The following is an 18,181-nucleotide window of genomic DNA, read 5'->3' as shown; positions in this document are numbered from 1 at the left end:
AAGGAAAAATTTCTTCTCCAAAAGAGTGGTCAGGCACTGGAACAGGCTGCCTGTTCCAGTGGAAACAGGAAATATGGGTGGCAAATGGACAGTTGGACTAGATCATCTTGGAGGTCTTTTCCAACCTTGGTGATTCTATGACTCTATGATCCTTCCTGTAAACATACTGCTCCCAAGCTGTGTGTACAGGTCGTTCAATGGCATCCAGCAGAACTCAGGAGTGATTGGGTTGATCATCTCTTAAACTTATAAATTTTTTCTACTAAAAAAATTTCTACTATTTTTTCTAGTGACTTGAGGACCTCCTGCACTCAGCCTCAGCTCTCTGCACATCCACTGTAGACAGGCATAATCTCTTAATTTTAACCATCCAAACTGCATGTCCAGCTAAAGTTAACGAGCAGGGATGGGTACTTAGAAGGGTGACTCAGGGCACTCTAGGCAGACTTCTCCAACAGAACCCCCTAGAATCAAATACTTCAAATATGGATTTTGTGACACTCACAGGCATAGTATTTGGAGAAGGGTTCTAAGATCATTCAGACACCTTGGCTGTGACTGATGAAAAGACTGGGACCACCTGCTCTGTAAAAGGCAGTGGGAGGGAATTACAGCAGCATACCAAATGGTAATTCAGCCCCCTCTAACAGGAGAGGAGGTTGCCAGGACTCCTATCAGATCACACAAGGATGCATTTCTTTCCTTGCAGACATGCTTTCAGTCTTTGTAATTTAATTCACTGTCATCTGGCTTAAGACCTGATCATGCTGTCCTTACTCGCATAAAACTTGGTGCAAATTGCATCTGACTTAAACTGGCAGCATTAGGCTTTGTTGGTGTTTTGACTTAGCACTTAATCCCAAGCAGATGGGTGTCCACATGTACAGTGGCAGTTGCAGTGGTATGGCACAAACTTGTCTACCATTACATCTTAAATACTGTGGTTGACACTAAATTAAGTCAACAAAAGACAAATTAATGTTCTTTACTTCATACTCAGATCAACCCTGTAAAGATTTTAAAGGTGATCACTGAACATTCCAGTTTGATTAAAAGCAGCTTGCGTTTTTCCTCTTACTTTTACTACAGTAAAACCTGAAGTCAGTTTTGATAAGAAACCAAAATGTGAGATAATAAAAGCTGACAGATTTTTCATATGGTTTCTTATTGGTCATAAATTTACAACACTCTATCAATGAAAGAAAAACATGAAACATTTTAATCCTCATTGAATCTTTTGTCATTAATCATTATCACTTGGTTAGTTCATAGAGTCTAATGACATGAAACTTTTTTTCTTCAAATAACAGACCTTTTCCTCTTTCAACTAATGCTAATCATTCTCATCACCTTACATAGGAAATATGTTAAGGTTAAGTTTTTTTTCCTCTCTGACAAACCCAGAGGGAAGAAAAAAAAAATAGCCTTCTTTCTTCTTCAAATTCATGACCCCATAAATCATGTTAATCAAAACACAAGATATGCAATTTTGGACAACACGCACTGAGGCACAAAAGATACTGTACTTAATGAGACATTGCCTAAAACAAAACAAAACCAAAAAAACCCACTCTTTATGGTGGTGAGAAAGTAATGAAAAATGATAGCGTACACGTGGACCATAACCATCCTGTCCTATTATATTAATCAAGGCACACAGGCAGAAAACACCTCTGTGTTCCTCTGTGCCTAGTGTCTGGCTGCAGATGGCCCATCCTCTGAGACAAGCTCACGAAATCAAAGCAGCCATCTGACATGCTGGGAATGGGGCTGGAGGGATGCATACACAGCATACCACGGTCTTGCCCTCTCCTCTGTGCCAGAGACTGCAATGAGGCTGGTAGTGAGATGCTCATTCCACTGCTTACACACAACCCCAGCTCTCCTCCAGGCTAAATTCAGGCCACGTACCTCCAGAGGATCACAGCTTGAATGTGTCCATTGCTTTCTGAAGTAGCTGCTGTCCTTATTGACCTAGGGATTCCTCCCAAAATGAGAAGGGAGAGCCAGGGCAACGGAAAGAAAACATCCAAAGCAACTCTTCTTCTCCCTCAGCCAAAATTAGGGGAGCTGGGTTGAGTAGGTTTTACTGTGGAAGTGAGAGCCAGCAAGAAGCAGCTGCTAGGCTCTGTGGATGAAAAGGTGGGAACACTCCTCAGCTGAGGAGCCAGGTTTTTCATATTTTTTCTCTGATTTCAGCAAGGTATCAGATTAACAGAAGAGGTTCCTTCCTCCACGAGAAACTAAGTGGAGTGAAATTTAGTATTTCAGAGGCCATCTTGCCACTTTGCTCTCTGTTCTCCTTTGACCATATCTATTTTCAAAGAGATATAACAGCAAGCACAATGAGGAATAAGGGATACCCTTTTATAGGATGACTGATACAGTGGTCTACCCAAAGAAGGCTCTAGGAACTACTGAGTCAGCATTTGATTTCCCTGCACAGCCACAGTCACTCTTTAAATCAAGGAAGGGCCCCAACTCAACCTTCTCAGCTGCTTGGTCTCTAGCCAAATAAATGATGAGACTTTCCATTAGTCACCAGGAAGGAGAGTAAGAGTAATTCTCAGGTGAGCAGGAATGAATGGAAAGGGAATGGAAGTACTTAAGATATTTTTTGCTGCCTTTCCTGAAGGGTGGAATGGAGACTGATGAATTTACTGATTCAATGTAAATTCAAACATACAGGGAGGGAAGTGTAGCTTAAAAAGTGACAACTTAAGGAGGAAAAATCAGTGTGTTTGAGAATGCTATTAGATTGTACCAAATACAGTATGTATTAAAAATCATCTTAGTAGGATCTCTTCAGTGTTATCAAGGTACCATCTCTCTGATTTCCCCTTCTTTTCCCTTCAAAATTTGTATTATTTCCACAATAATAGAAAACACTCATGGACTGATCCATGACAAGCGTAGAGCATCTTTAACTTGTTCAGCACCTTGGAAGATTAAAACTAATTTCATGAACTGGCACTGACAAAGATATTCAACTTCCTCCAGGCCCCATCACATCAAATATCATTTACGTTTGCAAACACAAAGTTGGTTTGCATGTTGTTGTGGTTTTCAGAAATTCATGTGTTTGTGTGAATGATCTTAAGATAACCACTTAAAAACCAGATTTTTTAGACCCATATTGCTGATAGAAATATTAGTCTTTAAGAGTTTTTGGAAGTTTTGTATCCTATCTGTACTCCCTCTTGTATATGCCTTAGCCCTAATCATATCTACATGTAATTTAAACTCCACTATTATTATATATTGGACTTAAAGGCATCCATTTGTTTATTAATCTATATCCACAGTTGTGCATTCTGCTGCAGAAAGCATGTACTTCAGTTAGGTGAAGGATTCTGGGCCTGGGAAAACTATTTATATTAATTGTCTTTCTTCTTCATAGAACTGAGATCCTCTTGACACAAATATTGTGGTACTGGTCACTGTCATTTAGTAGAATGCATTTACCATGCTGCTTTTTATATTACTTTTCAAAAACTTTTTCATTTGCTCAAACTTCATTTGCTCAGTCTAAGACAGGATACTGTGCAAAGGCCACCAATGATTTGATTTATGGTGGACTTAGGAGGTGATCTCGAGTGAGAAAACCTTTCTGCTGCACTAGGTCTTGGACAAGCTCAAGAGCAAGAGACCGATCTCTCCCTTGAAAGTCTTGTAATGTAAACAAACTTGACAGATGATGAGCAAGAGGAAAAAGGCATAGGGAAAAAGGACTTTACCCAAGGTCACTGAGCTGTCTGCCGTGCTGGAACATGGTACAGAATCTGTCGATACCCATACAGCATTAAAAGTATGAAGAGCCATCCAAATTACATCCAACCTTGTGCACTCCAGCCACCTACAAACACCCGGATGGATGCTGGTAGCTTCTGCACCAGAAGAGAGTGGAGATGTGAAGAATTCTTGTATCCTACAGAATTCCTGTTTCCTGAGATCACACATTGAACTAAATAGTATCCCATTTTGCCATTCTTCAAAATCTCTTCAGAAGCATATTTGTGATGTACAGTGCCATAATACTCCACTTACAAATGAATTACAGTTCATCTTCCAAATTACAAAGCAGACAAGCAATTTTCTTCCCCACTTCATGGTTAAATAAATAGAGTACGAATAAGGCAATGAAACAATACAACTGACTCGAGCTGTGCATGGTGTGGGTAAATTGCATTTGAGCTATATAACGATCTCAATGAGCCACAGCTGTGACCAGAAACCTCCCTGCTTGTCCATTCTTGGGGCTTCTCTTGTACATACTCCATTTTTGGCTAATTAAATGGGACTACGGTAAAGTTTAATTATCACAGTTATTCTGTAACAGAGCTAATGTGACTGAATGAATTTTCATCTACAAAGAACTGAAAGTCTTTATACTCTTTGTGAAGTTCGCAAGTGTAGGGTAATTCAAGAGTATCACCAAAAATCTTCGGCTTTGTCCACTGAACAAGACTGCAGCAATGCAAGTAGCTCCTGAAAAGTAATTAGGTAGCCTCGTTCAGTAGGAAGCTGAACAACAATTAACAGGTTAATAATTAACAATTAACAGTAAGAATTGCATTTCTGTGTTTAAGAAGTCCAGCCCTCCAGGATAGTAAGGATGTTACACTGCTGAATGTTGCTAACTTGAAGAGAACTTTCCCAACTAACAAAAATAATTCTCTTATAGATCAAAGCTATGTGAAGAAAGTATACATATGACAAATAAAAAATGCTCAGACAATCTACATTATAGCTTCTATTATAATTTAACAGAGTACTGTAGTTTCAATTCCATGTAATAAAACCATGGTATCACTCACGTCTTCTAAGTGTGCTTTTTCCAAATTGCTTCTAAAAGACAGTATTTTTAAAACTATTTCCAATGAAATAAAAAGTAGAAAAAGAAAGATCAACTTTAGTACGTAGAAAAGGGGGTAAAAATTCCTCCTAAACAGATCTGATGAATTTGCTTACATGAACAATATTAAAATGGAAAACCTAAATCTAAATATTTTCATTACAGGGCCAATTTAAACACATTGCTTCCCGGCAAGATCCTCAGAGCAAGGCAAGAAAGAAACAGCAATGATTACTGAAGTGTATGTAAGACAAAAATAGAGAACTGTATTTGCCTTTGTTGATATTATATTCCTGGCTCCTTTGTTAAAGCCTTTTAATGCACAGTTCTTACCACATGCCAAAAAAAGTGCTTCATGTGGGAGTGGCACAGTGAGCACGTGTGCTAGCTCACAAGGGCAGAGCATTCTTTAGTAGCTGCCCTATTAAAGAGAACACAGACAGGACTTATTGGAGGAAGGCACACAGCATTCAAAAAATGCAAAACAGAAATTACACAAATTTTTAACAGAGAAAGATTGAAGTTCTTGCGAGTATGATGAAGGCCACTGGCCTTCAATTGCTAGACTGAACTGCTAGATGTAGCTTACCGAAATCAACAGGCTACCTATTGATAACACTTCAGCAGCTGAGAAGAATCATGTTCCTGACAGCAAGTAATAGCCAAGCTTAGGTGCAACTGAGAAACTGGGAGAAAAAAACAACTGCAACTGGAAACCCAGTACTAGAATTTGGAAAGGTGCACATCTGGAATCCTCTCGCAGCTGGCAGCCTTCTTCAAAAACCCTAGGCAAGCAAGCTTTCCTGCATGCTTACACTTTTAATCAGCCCTTCACTGATTAAAACACTGTTCTATATGTTGAAATAATTTGACTGTATTTTGCCGTACTTTACAAGAGAGAGAATAGGATGGCAATCATTTACCACAGGTCAGCACTGTTACTAGCATTTAACTCACTGGGACGTATCACTTACATGTCCCAGACATCCATATTCCAGATGACATGGTAGTGTGACCCTGAAAGTATTCACCAGATGGTTCAGTTTGCATCTGGATCTAAGGACTCATCCCACTGCTGATCAAATATAACAGACCACGCTTTCCAGCCACTGCAGCCATAATGATATGCTCGTAAAGTTGTCAATGCCAAGAGCAAAACAGCACTACCAACTAATGACAAGTAAGATCATCTGGGCTGCTGTTCTGTTTAGGCAGCTGCTCTCTCCCACTGCCTCACTGTGCCAGCTCGTGTACCCTTTTGAGGGTCCACACAGTCATGGTGGCCAGAGAGAAGGAAATAACTCTTTATTGAGAAGGAGACTCTGGAGAGGAGGTTTGCCTCATTGAGAAAGCTGTCTAGCACCCCTGCTTTTCAGTATCCCTGCTGATTTTTGCCACTTTCCCTGTTACAGACTAATAGTAATCCCCTTATGTTTTCAAGTTAAATTCCTTGATTGTAGGGTGACCAATGATTGAACTTGATATGATTTTGTTGTGAACACCAAATGTCTTTCTCCCCCAGCTCCTGGAAGCCCTCAGCCCTGTTAAGAAGAAATTAAGAACAACTCTAACAATCTGGATGCAGTTTCTGGATGAAGAAGTTGACAACAATAAACTTTAGAAGTTGAGTCTGTAATCTGTACTTAGATCTACCCTCCAGTTGATAGGTGGATGACGTTACTTGCTGCTACAGAGACTTAAGGTTTCAGGCCAGTTTAGTGTCTTCTAGGTTTCCCTAGTAGCAAGGATCAGAAAGGGATGCTCACTTTCAAGATGTCTTAGTTTTCATTTCTTTCTTACTCGAGAGAAGATCTCCTTGTACTCTTAATAGTTGTAATGATGGCTTTCATACAGTGGGACTGATAAGATGCTGAGGGAAATCAGGGCTGATAGAGTTTGGAAGGTTTACTGCTGAACATCTGGAAGTGTAGCTGAGAGGAATTTATGAGGGGAAAATATCTGACCACCTCAACCTTATAATTCTCTTTGACTGTTTTCTAACACCTGTGCTGAATCATGTAGCCTGGCAAGTCAGTACATTGTAGGGCCTTATTAAGGGAACTACAGCAGTAAATACAGAGGCGAAAGAGGAAAGCATGGCAACTTTTACGGGGACAAAAGAGTGACAGCACTGTGCAGAGCTGAAGACACAGGGACACACTCTTTCTAGTGGAAAAAACAACGTGCCAAGAGGAGAACAAACTACAGAGTTATGAATAGACACTGTGATTCCAGACAAGACAAGTGAAGGAAATTCCAGAAACTGTCGGGGTCTCTTCAGCTTGCTTTGTATTTGATTGCTGGGGTGGCAAGGATCCAACAAAAGCTGGTGTGTGGCTATCCCTCAGGACAGCCTCTAGCTACATGGGCAGCTAATATAGCTTAATTCCTGATGCTTATCAGACAGTTCTCCAAAGTATTTACGCAAATGGAGATATAAAATCACACAGATAGTCTGTACATTTTGCTTAATCTGTATAGATGTGCAGTTCAGTCAAGCAGGGAGAGAGAACTGTTTTTTGGAGATGCACATCTCAATGTACATCTCTTTTGAGAGGAGCGCCAGCTGGCACAGGAAGAGATGAAGAACATGGCTGAAGGCAGCTTGCGCTCTTGGGCTTATCTCCCTCTTCTGCCAGTGCACAGAGGCATCTCTACAGCACAGGGCTTTCATCATTGTCGTTCACCACACTGCTCGCCTTGACTTCCTCCGTTCAACCACCTGAGTGACATGCACATAATAGAGACTCCACTGGAGTCCGAGTGCATTGTCCAGGGATTTGTCCCTTCTTTTTAACACAGAACTCAGATTTCTTCCCCTTCATAATTTCACCGCCAACACTATCACATGGCTTACAGCCATAGTGACGTGCAGGATACACCAAACGTTACAGGGGATGCCCCAAGAAAACTCCAGCCCTCCCTGCAGGCCATAGGAAACTCACCGCTACCATTCACTGGTGAGCAGAGGACATGCCGAGACAGCTGTCTGAACTTTTTATGCTTATTTTTCTATTACTAATGTAGGATTAACAGCGTTCAGTGACAACTTTTGAGATCTACAAGTTCTCCCTGCTATTTTTATCTTAATTTAAAAAAATCCATAACTTGCTATTCCAAGATATTTCTTGTATTTTTAAATCCACTCTTATCAGCCTTGTATTGCTCTGTACCAAAAGCAAATGCGAGCCTTTAAAATTTGCTAACCAAGCACATAACACTACAAGCATTTTAGACACTCCCAAAATACTCATAATTGGAACAAAATTGATTCAGCTGTGCTTTTTGTGGTTTACTTTGTTCCTTAACAAATTTTGAGAAAAACTATTTTTTTTTACAACCTTTCTCGCCTTCAAGTACTTTTTTAGAAAAATCTATTTTCAGTACCAGGGAAATCCATCATAATATGACAGGAAAGCAAAATTGTTTCATTTCATAAGATCTTCTAACAGCATGAAGCTAATCCCGTGGTCTCTGAGACAGAAACTCTGCCAGCTAGACTTATAAAGTCAGCAGAGAAAAAAGTTTCTCAGATGGAACTGTTAGTCTTGATATGAAGAATGTGCGTCCCCTACAGATGTTATAGCTATTTATATGATAAATCCCGATCATCACTATAGGAATTTTACAGCCTTCTTTTAAGTTAATTCTCAAGTTCAAATTAATCTTCTTTTGACAATGTTTGCCTAATATTTCAGTGCTGAACAATATTTCCAAGGTTTCATTTACAGTGAGCCTACTGGGCACTTTTAAAGCTGTATCCCAGACTTTGTACTTGCTTTAAAAAGACTTCTTTCAGCTCTTCTACACTTCACACACTTTTCTAGGAAGGAGAAGTACAATAAGCATTGATAAATGTTTAACAGGGGCACATCTAGACTTGCAAGTTAACTGGAATTAACATTAAGGTTAATTTAGAGCATGTGACAGGTTGTAGAACAGCTCCCTGCAGGAAAATACTCATTCTAGAATAAAATTATCTCATTCTCAGGTTCAACACTTGAGCTGTTTGGAGTAACATGAGATACGCTCATACAAAGCGTGTTTGTGTCCGTTTGCAGGATTGTTGCTTTATTCAGGAATCACAGTCTGGGAAATTCAAAACGAAATGAGGGACACGAAAGTACCTTAAGGTGTCTCTGAGGAGCTCAAGGTCATGTAAATGTAGACTCATTGGTTTCAAATGGCAGCAACCCTCTTGAAAGCAATGTCACATTTACACATTTCAAAGGCATGCATTATGCAGAACATGGTGCTACATAAGGCATCACATCCCCTCATAGAAGAAAGAGATTGTTTTGCCAAGATGCTTCTCTGCCACCACCAATGCATCCCTCCTCTCCCTGCCTAGACTCTCCCAATTGCCCCGATGCTGCAGGAGGGTTGAGCTTAACATCTGCTTTGGGGAATGGGATGGCAAATTGTTTAGTGGAGAAATAAAAACAGTGATGTTTCATTTGGGTGATACATGTTGACTTGACCTCAGCATCTCCTCTTCTCCGCTTCTGTCACTTTCTGGCAACAAGAGATAAACTCTGAGTGCTTATACTATCTGACCATCAAGAACAGTTCTGTGGAAGAACTGATCACCATTCCTGTAAGAGCAGGCTGCTGTACTTTTCACAGAGATAAAGGTTTTTTCAGTCTTGGTGTTTCCGACTATGAAATGCACATTAAGGTTATGAACTTTCTGTGATTTCTTTTTTCTTAACATTCCATTTTAATTGTTTGCTTAATCTGCTTTTTCTATTATCTTCTAACAACTATCCTTGCATGTGACACCAAAAGAGACAGCACTGATAAGATGTAGTCATTAAATGTCTGTAGTTCTCAATTCCAAGAGTAATCTTTTTGGCAAAGAATAGAATGAGAGCCAGAGCACAGCCTGGGCTGGCAGCCCCCGACATGGCCATGCCCTGGGAGAGGAGCCTTCAAACCTTGGCCAGTGGCTGGCATCCCATGGCAGGAGAGCCTGACACTATTCCAACCAACGTCTTCCTCGGGGACTTAGGGGAAAGAGTCACAAGCAGAATGTGAAAGTGAGGCACTGCAGAAAAAGGAGGAATAAATCTAAAAAGTTCCTCAGCCCTGGACATTCCTGTACTGCATCCTTGATGATATACATACAAAGCACTCTGAAGTGGAAAGCAACACAGCACAAGGCCTTAAACTCCTGGTGACATCTGTAGTGCCTGTTAACACACAGCAAAACAAAGTTACCTGACCACCTGCTGCAGAGAATTCTGGTGCAAGTCCAGAAAATATTTAGGAGCAGCAAAAATTGTAGAGACAGAGAAGATCTTGAGGCTTTTACTGATCATTTCTATTTATGTATTTTTTGTGTGATCTACGATAAATGGTCCTTACTTCCAAATTTCCTTCTGCAGCATCTGGCCTTGTACAAGCAATGCTTGCTCAGAAGAGCAGTGCTCGCCTGCCAGTCCTTGAGCAACCAGGCTTTCTAGCACCCCTGGGTAAGCAATGGTAAAAGGCAGCCTGTGATCAGAATATGAGACTATACACACAGAAGGAAAGCCTGTGGGGCCCACACAGATGAAGAAGAGACATTTAAGAGCTCACATTCAGCCTACAGAGCCCAGAGAGGTGACATCGACCGAGCAGTCATTTGCCATAGCTGTGATGGTGCCAAAGTGCATGAATACTCTGTGCTCCCAAGGAGATCTCAGAGCCCCACCTTCATGGCCGAGGGCAGCAGCGCATGGTGGGAGTGCTGCTTCAAAGAAAATGTCAGAAAAGTGTTTGTAGCTTAACCCACTGAGCAAATCGAAGTTCCACAGACAGCATTTTCTCCTTAAGGGAAAAGTGAGACATTTGACATTGTGCTCCGCACCATAGTCCTGGGGTCTTTATTAATAAAGAAAGGAGGTGACGGCACAAAATGTGTGAAGTTATCCTCCCATGTAAAACTGTTTTGCCAAGATCTAAGAAACAATCTTAGCATATAGTTCATTCAAGTAACCTTGAACTCTCCGACTAAAATCATAATAGAAGCAAGATGACTCAAGTATACAAGATGTAGGAATTAGCTATATAAATGCTTCCTGCTGTAGATTTCACTCCCATACAGTTCCAAAGATAAAATCTAGCATGGAAAGAAAAAGCAAAGTAATACCTCACATTTCAAACCCAAATCATGCTGCAGCTGGGATAAAAGGAAACATGCTATTTCATAAATAATCTGAGTAATGTATATTGTAAAATTCATATCATTATAAGCAATTACATCCACTGCATTAAGCAAATCATATAGAAGATAACTTGAACACAAGGTTGGCCTAAACACAAGATTGCTGTAATATCAGGCTTTCTGTTTAAGAAATCTTTTCCATCCTAACAAGAAATATATTTTGAGCAATCGTTTCAGGCAATGGACATTTCAGCTAGTTTCAGGATGGCAGGCTATTCTTAATCTACTGTTGTTTAAGGAACGCCCAAGAATAGTTAACTCAGTAAGTAACAGTCTGCTATTAGAAGCTCTGTTTTTCTCCCAACTGTTCTTCTGTTTGCTGTCCCGTGTTTTTTGTCTTGTTAGATACACATTAACCTGTTAGACTGACCTTCACTTCCCTCTCAATCCCTACAACACATTAAAATTCTTTAAAAAGACAACTTGAGAGAGATTGCCTTTTGGTAAACCTCCTAGAGAGAGCCCTACAGACTGGTCTGGCATGCATTGTGTACATGCATCTGTCATGAAAATTTGATGACAAATCATCTGTTTCCTGACAGATAGGCTGCACTGACTTCAAATTCCCATGAAATGTCTTTGTCCACCAGGAAGAAAAGCATTTGCCTTTAAAGCAGTGATCATTTTCAAAACTTCACTTCAGTCCTCCATTTGCTTTAGTCTGCATTATCATTTATTTGTTCTATAATTTTTCTGGATCAATTAAAGTCTGTCAGGAGATACATCTTCCTGATCATCTTTTGGGAAAACATAAAAAGACAGGGAATAATGAAAGGAATAAAAGCAAATGTTTCACAGTAATGACGCTGTTTTTAGAGGGTGAGAAATGAAGATCCTTTTTAAGACTGACCTACCCCAGTTTGTTTAAAACAAAACTGAACTTGAACTGATAAAGTACTCTTTTGAGATTAACCTGAGTAGTGTACATTCAGCAAAACACTGTAAATCTAAACATACCTGAATTGGAGTCAAACTTCGTTTCTGACCTGCAAAAGAAAATAAAAAGATCACAAGTTACAAGATCTGCTTCGTGCCATAAAAGCCTTTTGACAGACTGATACCCTCCCAGCAAATATTGTATTTAACAAGACTGTCTGCCTGTCTGTGTTTAATGCATTCAGTGGCATTTGAACCCAAATGATAAATAAGATTCTTAATATTTTGGGCTTTTATAATGAACTGTTACAAAGAAGATATTTTAAAAGACAAATCACAAAATGAATGCAGAAAATAGAACATAAATTTAAAACAGGACTAAACTATATGCTGTTATTCATGACATACTGTTGTTCCTAACAAATAAATATTGTTTTCATTCATTTTCATTTTTAAAAAGTCATTAACAGGATTTAATTTATTCATGCATGTTTCCAATCTATTTTTGAAGCAGATACCATTTCATTAATGTCATATGTATTGTATCCAATGATCTGCACTTAATTGAACAACATCCTAGGAGGGTTTTGTTTGTGTGTGTCTTCAATTTACTCACTCTGCACATAGGAATAAGTGGTTTGATTTTCCTAAAAGTGGAAAGCAGGGGGTGGAAGAGAGGGAGAGAGGAAGGGAGCCAGACCTAAATTTTAACTTGTTTTAAAGTCTTTGCAAAAAGACAATGATGTGTGCATTATGCATCGTTAGCGTTGGTCGTGCACTTTGGATTTCTCTCTCTCTAACAAGCAGTGTTTTCTTCTAAGGGCTTAGCACTTAGCAAATGAACCCTATAACCTGTATATTTAATAAAAGGAAGAAAAAATTAGCCCTTGTGGGAACATCATGTTTCAGATATAGGTTAATAATACTTGTAAATGTAGAAGCCTTTGAAGATCTCAATTCAACTGTGGGAAAACTTAAGTTGGGTAATTACTCTCAAGATGCTGCTGATGTGCTGTCAAGCAGAATTAACCCTCTGACTAGGCCTATCTACACAATCTGCTGTAAGACAGCATTGTCTATATCTCGCTCTCAAACCAATTAGCGGGCATGTTCCAATCAGGTTCATATTGCCCCCTCACAATCAGCAGTACACATGGTTGTGGCTGTCACAGCGGGACACCAGGTCCGACCCGCAGGAGTCGTGTTAAAGGACATTACGTCGGCAGGAAAATGCATTTCCCCAGGAGTTCTAAGGGGGAACTATCTAAGGGGATCTTTGTATGATGCATCAGGGAGAGGATGTATTTTTGGAAGTTACAGTCCTTTTTTTAAAAACAAACAAATAACAACAAAGCCAACAGTTTATAAGCTTGTGCATGCAAATACCTGCAGACATATTTTACACATTCTATATATTTTGTGTAATTGGCATCATATTACCCATACTAAGGATCTACACTACAGCAAAAAAATACAATCAAATCAATCCCAATGAAAAAGTGAACCAATTTGCACTATTGGTGTAAGTAGTTAAAGAAAGGAAACAACTTCCTTCTCCCTTCCTGCTCATTCTCCACCTTCCCCCAGTACTCAGTCTTTTATATTCTAAGTATAGCCCAGGTGGTGAAAAGATGGAAGGGAAAAATCATAGCTTAACTTCCTATTTGACAGAGAACCCCAAAAGCACTGATGCTGAAATGCCTTTCCAAATACCACCGGCAGTAACTACCCAGCCACCAGTCATGCTCTCGTTTGGTAACATATTTCAGTTTGTACTTATGCAGGGAATGAAGTTCTCCCCCTGCAAAAGGTGCATGTCAGGCGAGTGGTGCGTAGTACCTGAACACTCTGCTGATGAAGTTGTTGGCAACACTTCACACCCCCTGCTCACGCCTCTGCAGGCCTCGGCCTAGCACAAAAACCTTCAACAGCTATCGATGCAGAATAAAAGAAATACTGACATTTCAATTTTCTTCAGGCAAGGAGAGTTTCCATCAGAGCACTGTTTAAGTGTCAGCCACCAGATGATCAGTTCATTTCCAGTCTTCTATAGTAGGCTCCCAAACAGGCCCTCACAGGTTTTTAACTGACATGTAATTTACCCCCATAGTAAACCGATAAAGGGTGAATTACTTGTGTATTTCTCTTTATTCATCTGTTAATTTTTTGGCAACAGACACGATACCCAGAAAAAAAGCCAAAAAGGGCCAGGGGGGATCCTGCTCCATTGCTGCAGCAGGGCTGGGGGCCACCAGCAAAGTGTGGTGACCTCCTGTCCGGTATCCCATGGTGACAGTGACTGAACATGGTGGTGATGGGTTGATGGCTGGACTTGATGATCCTGGAGGTCTTTTCCAACCTTAATGATTCTATGATTCTATGATGCTAACCTGACAGTTTGCTCAGTCTTTAGTAGCACATGCCTTTTGCTGCATATTTTTTCTTCTGCTGAAGTATCTTTCATGATATGGCACTGCACAGCCACTGTATTGACCCGTGATGTCACATGCCGAAAGCTGTGCAAGATGGTGCTGGTGACCTTTTATTCACCTTGGCATGGACAGAGGCCCTCCATCTTGCAGCAGTAGCAACTAGCCCAGGGGCTAAGATGGCAGAGAGTAGGTGGGGAGGGGGGAGTGGGTCACAAGGGTCACTGGGCAGCATAATGAGCACCAAAGCTCCACGCAGTCATAAATTACTGGACAGCAAATCAGGAAACTGATACGGGGAGATAAATGAATAGAACTTTGTCTGGCAACAGCAGAATGGCTATGAGAGAAAACACAACATGGGAGGTAGCACTAGGAGCCACTGACAGCCTTAACCTTTGTCATGGTCATCATGTCACCATGGGAAAACAACGCAAAATTTAAGGCACAGTATTATAGAAATGATTAGATGTTAGAAAGGCACAGAAAAGTGGAAAGAAGATAATAAAAGTCTTTGGCATTGCAAATAAGCAACGACTGGCAGACAAGATAAAAGCACTCTACAAAAACATGAACTGATCTCCATATCCTTGAAGGCACAGTAAAGGTTCCTACAGCTTCAGTGGAACCAGCACTTCTCCCCTAGATCTTTTGGGACTTTGGATCATTCTCTTTATAGCACACTAGGCAAATGTATCAGAAACTAGCTGCACATAGGTGTTAAAAATATGCAACTAAAAAAAAAGGCCAATAAATAGAACATAGTTAAATGCTAAAAGTAAGCTCCAAAGCATGTTCTACTACAAACAAAAATATTCACTGTGATTCCTTTATACTTTCAATACCACAACAGCTAGAAGAAAACATTCTGTGCAGTTTTTGTTATCACTGTACATGTTCTGATATCCAACCTAAACATCCCACCAAATAAGATGCACTCTATACAGCCAGGCACTTTACAAACTGTTTTTTATCATTTGTTACACAAGAAGGTAAATTTTGAAAAAAGACCATCTTTATGCATATTTTCTCTGCTTTTGTCCATAGAAGTACTCTGAAAGTCAAGGAGTCATTCAGAAATACCTTTGGGAAGGAATCTATTTGAATAAAAAGAACAAGAGGACATTTATAAAGTGCTTTCCATTTCCAACTGTGATATGACTCCGATACATACAACACATGGAAATACAACCACTAAGTAGCTCAACTACCAAAACTCAATAGACAAGGAAATAGAAAGCTATTGGAAAGGCTTAGCTAAGGACAAGGTGCCACAATACTTTAAGTACCTCAGAGATAATTAAATCCACCACAAACAACAAAATGTAAAGACAGTCACTTTGTCTGTACTGTGAAGAGGTGAAGGATTTGGACCTAGGTCTTTTAAAAGGCATCATAAACCTGATCCTCTAGATGCCAAGTAGTAAGAAAGAGAGTGGAAGTGGGCTTGTGGCAAAGAGAGGGGAAAGAAGACTTACTGTTGAATTAAAACTGGTATTTTCTTTCACCCTTTCTGATGAAGTTTTTATCAGGTTTATTAAGGTTTGGTTGAAGACCAGTGAACATTGAGAACAGCCTTAGAAAGCAACACAGCTCTGTCAGAAAGCATTCAATGAAACCACTGTAGTTCTGATCCTTGTAACAATTCCTTTCTTTGTGACAGTGAGGGAGTCATTGGATCCTCTTGGCTTTCTTACACCTTTGCATTAGCAATTTATTCCAGTTTGTTCCTTTGCAAAGTTTTGCTTCAAGTTTGTTAAGCACAGCATGGAAAGGTTCAGATACTGAAAATACTACTCCCCTCTGATAAGGGCTTTGAATAAACATCTTCAGCAATTGTAAAGTTGATAGTCGCACCTCTGGTACAACTTCCTTCACAAAGCACTTTATTCCATACTGGCATTGGCAGTTTACTGAAGAGGAAAGGATCTAGCAGGTTCCTGACATAATGCAAGCCAACCAGTGTCCTGGCCCAGGTCATTGAGCAGAATAAAATCATTCCTCTCTTGGCAGTTTGCAACCAATAGTACAAAAAATACTAAGTTGGAGCATCAGCTTTCTTGACTACAGCATTGCTGCTAAGTTAAAGAAGGCCAGGACAGAAGGTCTCAGTTGTGTGCACATCAGTGGACACTGTGCTGGCCCAAACCATGCTTGTGAGAGCCGGCACATTCCTGGGCAGGACAGAGGCAGGGTACAGGGTTGCTCAGGCCAGACACTATCCCCTTGAGCAGCGTAGACCACACTGCTCCATTGTGGAGCAGAGGAGAAGTTACACTAAGAGACACCAGCCATGTCTTGACACCTGCCTTGAGGACCAGAGAAGAGGCTTTCATCCATTTTGTTCACAGGTATGGACATAGCCCTTCTCTCCTGAAAAAGCAAATAACTGATTGGACATGCTCACTGATCTTACTCATGAGCCCAAGCCCCAAGCAGCAAGGCAAGCTTCCAGAAAGAAAATCACAGAAGTATTCCAGTGTAAGAATGAATACCTGATGTAACTACCCAGGAATTTACAAGACCCCCATAACCGGGGAATCTGAGGAGTGTTAAGGACGAAGGCATTCCTTGGGCAGCAGCAGAAAAGGTGGGCTTCAGCCACGTTACGGCCAGGGGGCAGGTACCAAAGTGCCTAATGAGGTGAAACTCCTCATAGGCACTTCCCAGATCTGGACATGCATAATGCCTCTCTCTCTTCCACCCTCATGTGGATTCTCTGGTATAATACAATAATATATATATTATTTATAATAATATTATCTGGAATAATCTAATAATGTAGCCGAACTCTTGCTCAGGTCTCTCCTCAGAGAGGTCATGAATGTGATCTCTCTCCCAATTTCACAGAAGATTTAAGAACTTAATATCATTGAGGTTTAATATCTACTCCCTTGTCAAATTTGGCTGAAATTGGCAAGTAGATTAAATAATAAGGTTTTGTTACTGGGAAAGAATTGACACACAGACAGCGTGATCCTGTGAGCCATATTTCCCTAGGAAGCCTAGTTACTGATGTATTTTTAATGTTGCTTTCCTAGGCTACAGAAAAAAAAAGACTGATTCACTGCTGATGCAAGCCATGAGAATTTCTGTTCTGCGTATTGACGAAAAGATTCAAAAAGAGCATTTTAACATCATGTAAGTCAACATGTACTCTGTGGGTAAGTTCTGTCCAGAGTTTGCTTTAAAATGAGAGTTAAAAATAGGTAAATATAGAAATCTACACTTCTGTATTCACAATCCATAAAAATCCACTGTACTTGATTTTTATTTCAGGTACATACGTACACAGTAAGGCATAAGGTAGGTTAAGACCAGCTGAAAATTTGTTTCTCCAAGCTGTGAGACTGATAAGCAGTCAGTACAAAGCAGTGTGTTTTCAAATAGGGGAAATTAGATATCAGACTTTAAAAATGACAGACAGTAAAGGGAAATTTTACAGTAAAATCAGTGAAAGTTATCTATGCATATTTCTATGATTATGGATATCTTTGTATTTATTTCTTTTTTAATTTCTTAGTATGTTCTACAGAGATTTGCAATTCAGCAGTGCTCAGCAATAAGTAAATGAAAACAGTTTCCCAGGCTTGTCTCAATGAGACTTTGAAATATTTAAAATGGTATAGTTGAAGTCCTCTATTCCTTCTTTTTTCAATCCTAATTCCCATCTCCTATAAAATCTACATCAATCTCTTGCCTCTAGGAAATCATACTTGTTGAAAAGTCCTCTGTGAGCAGTGAGATCCCCATCTTGCTGTACTTGTTTGTTTTTTCTGTTGGAGACTGTCTTGTCCAGATGGCTCTGAGGAC

At 40.0% G+C, this 18,181-nt stretch overlaps 1 protein-coding gene across 6 annotated transcripts in view; it reads right to left on the bottom strand.

Moving 5' to 3' along the window:
* Nucleotides 1–18,181, bottom strand: part of MSRB3 (methionine sulfoxide reductase B3) — an 83,992-nt gene that overhangs the window by 28,443 nt on the left and 37,368 nt on the right. For all 6 annotated transcript variants that reach the window (XM_021385089.1, XM_021385095.1, XM_021385090.1 and 3 more), the window contains one exon: nt 12,021–12,049. In XM_021385089.1, the coding sequence (XP_021240764.1) occupies nt 12,021–12,049 (29 nt within the window). The remainder of the gene's footprint in view (nt 1–12,020; nt 12,050–18,181) is intronic.

This window comes from Numida meleagris, chromosome 1 (assembly GCF_002078875.1).
Source record: "Numida meleagris isolate 19003 breed g44 Domestic line chromosome 1, NumMel1.0, whole genome shotgun sequence".
Taxonomy (NCBI): Eukaryota; Metazoa; Chordata; class Aves; order Galliformes; family Numididae; genus Numida; species Numida meleagris.
Note: the sequence above shows the minus strand (reverse complement) of the source record. Positions and strands in the feature narration are given on the sequence as shown.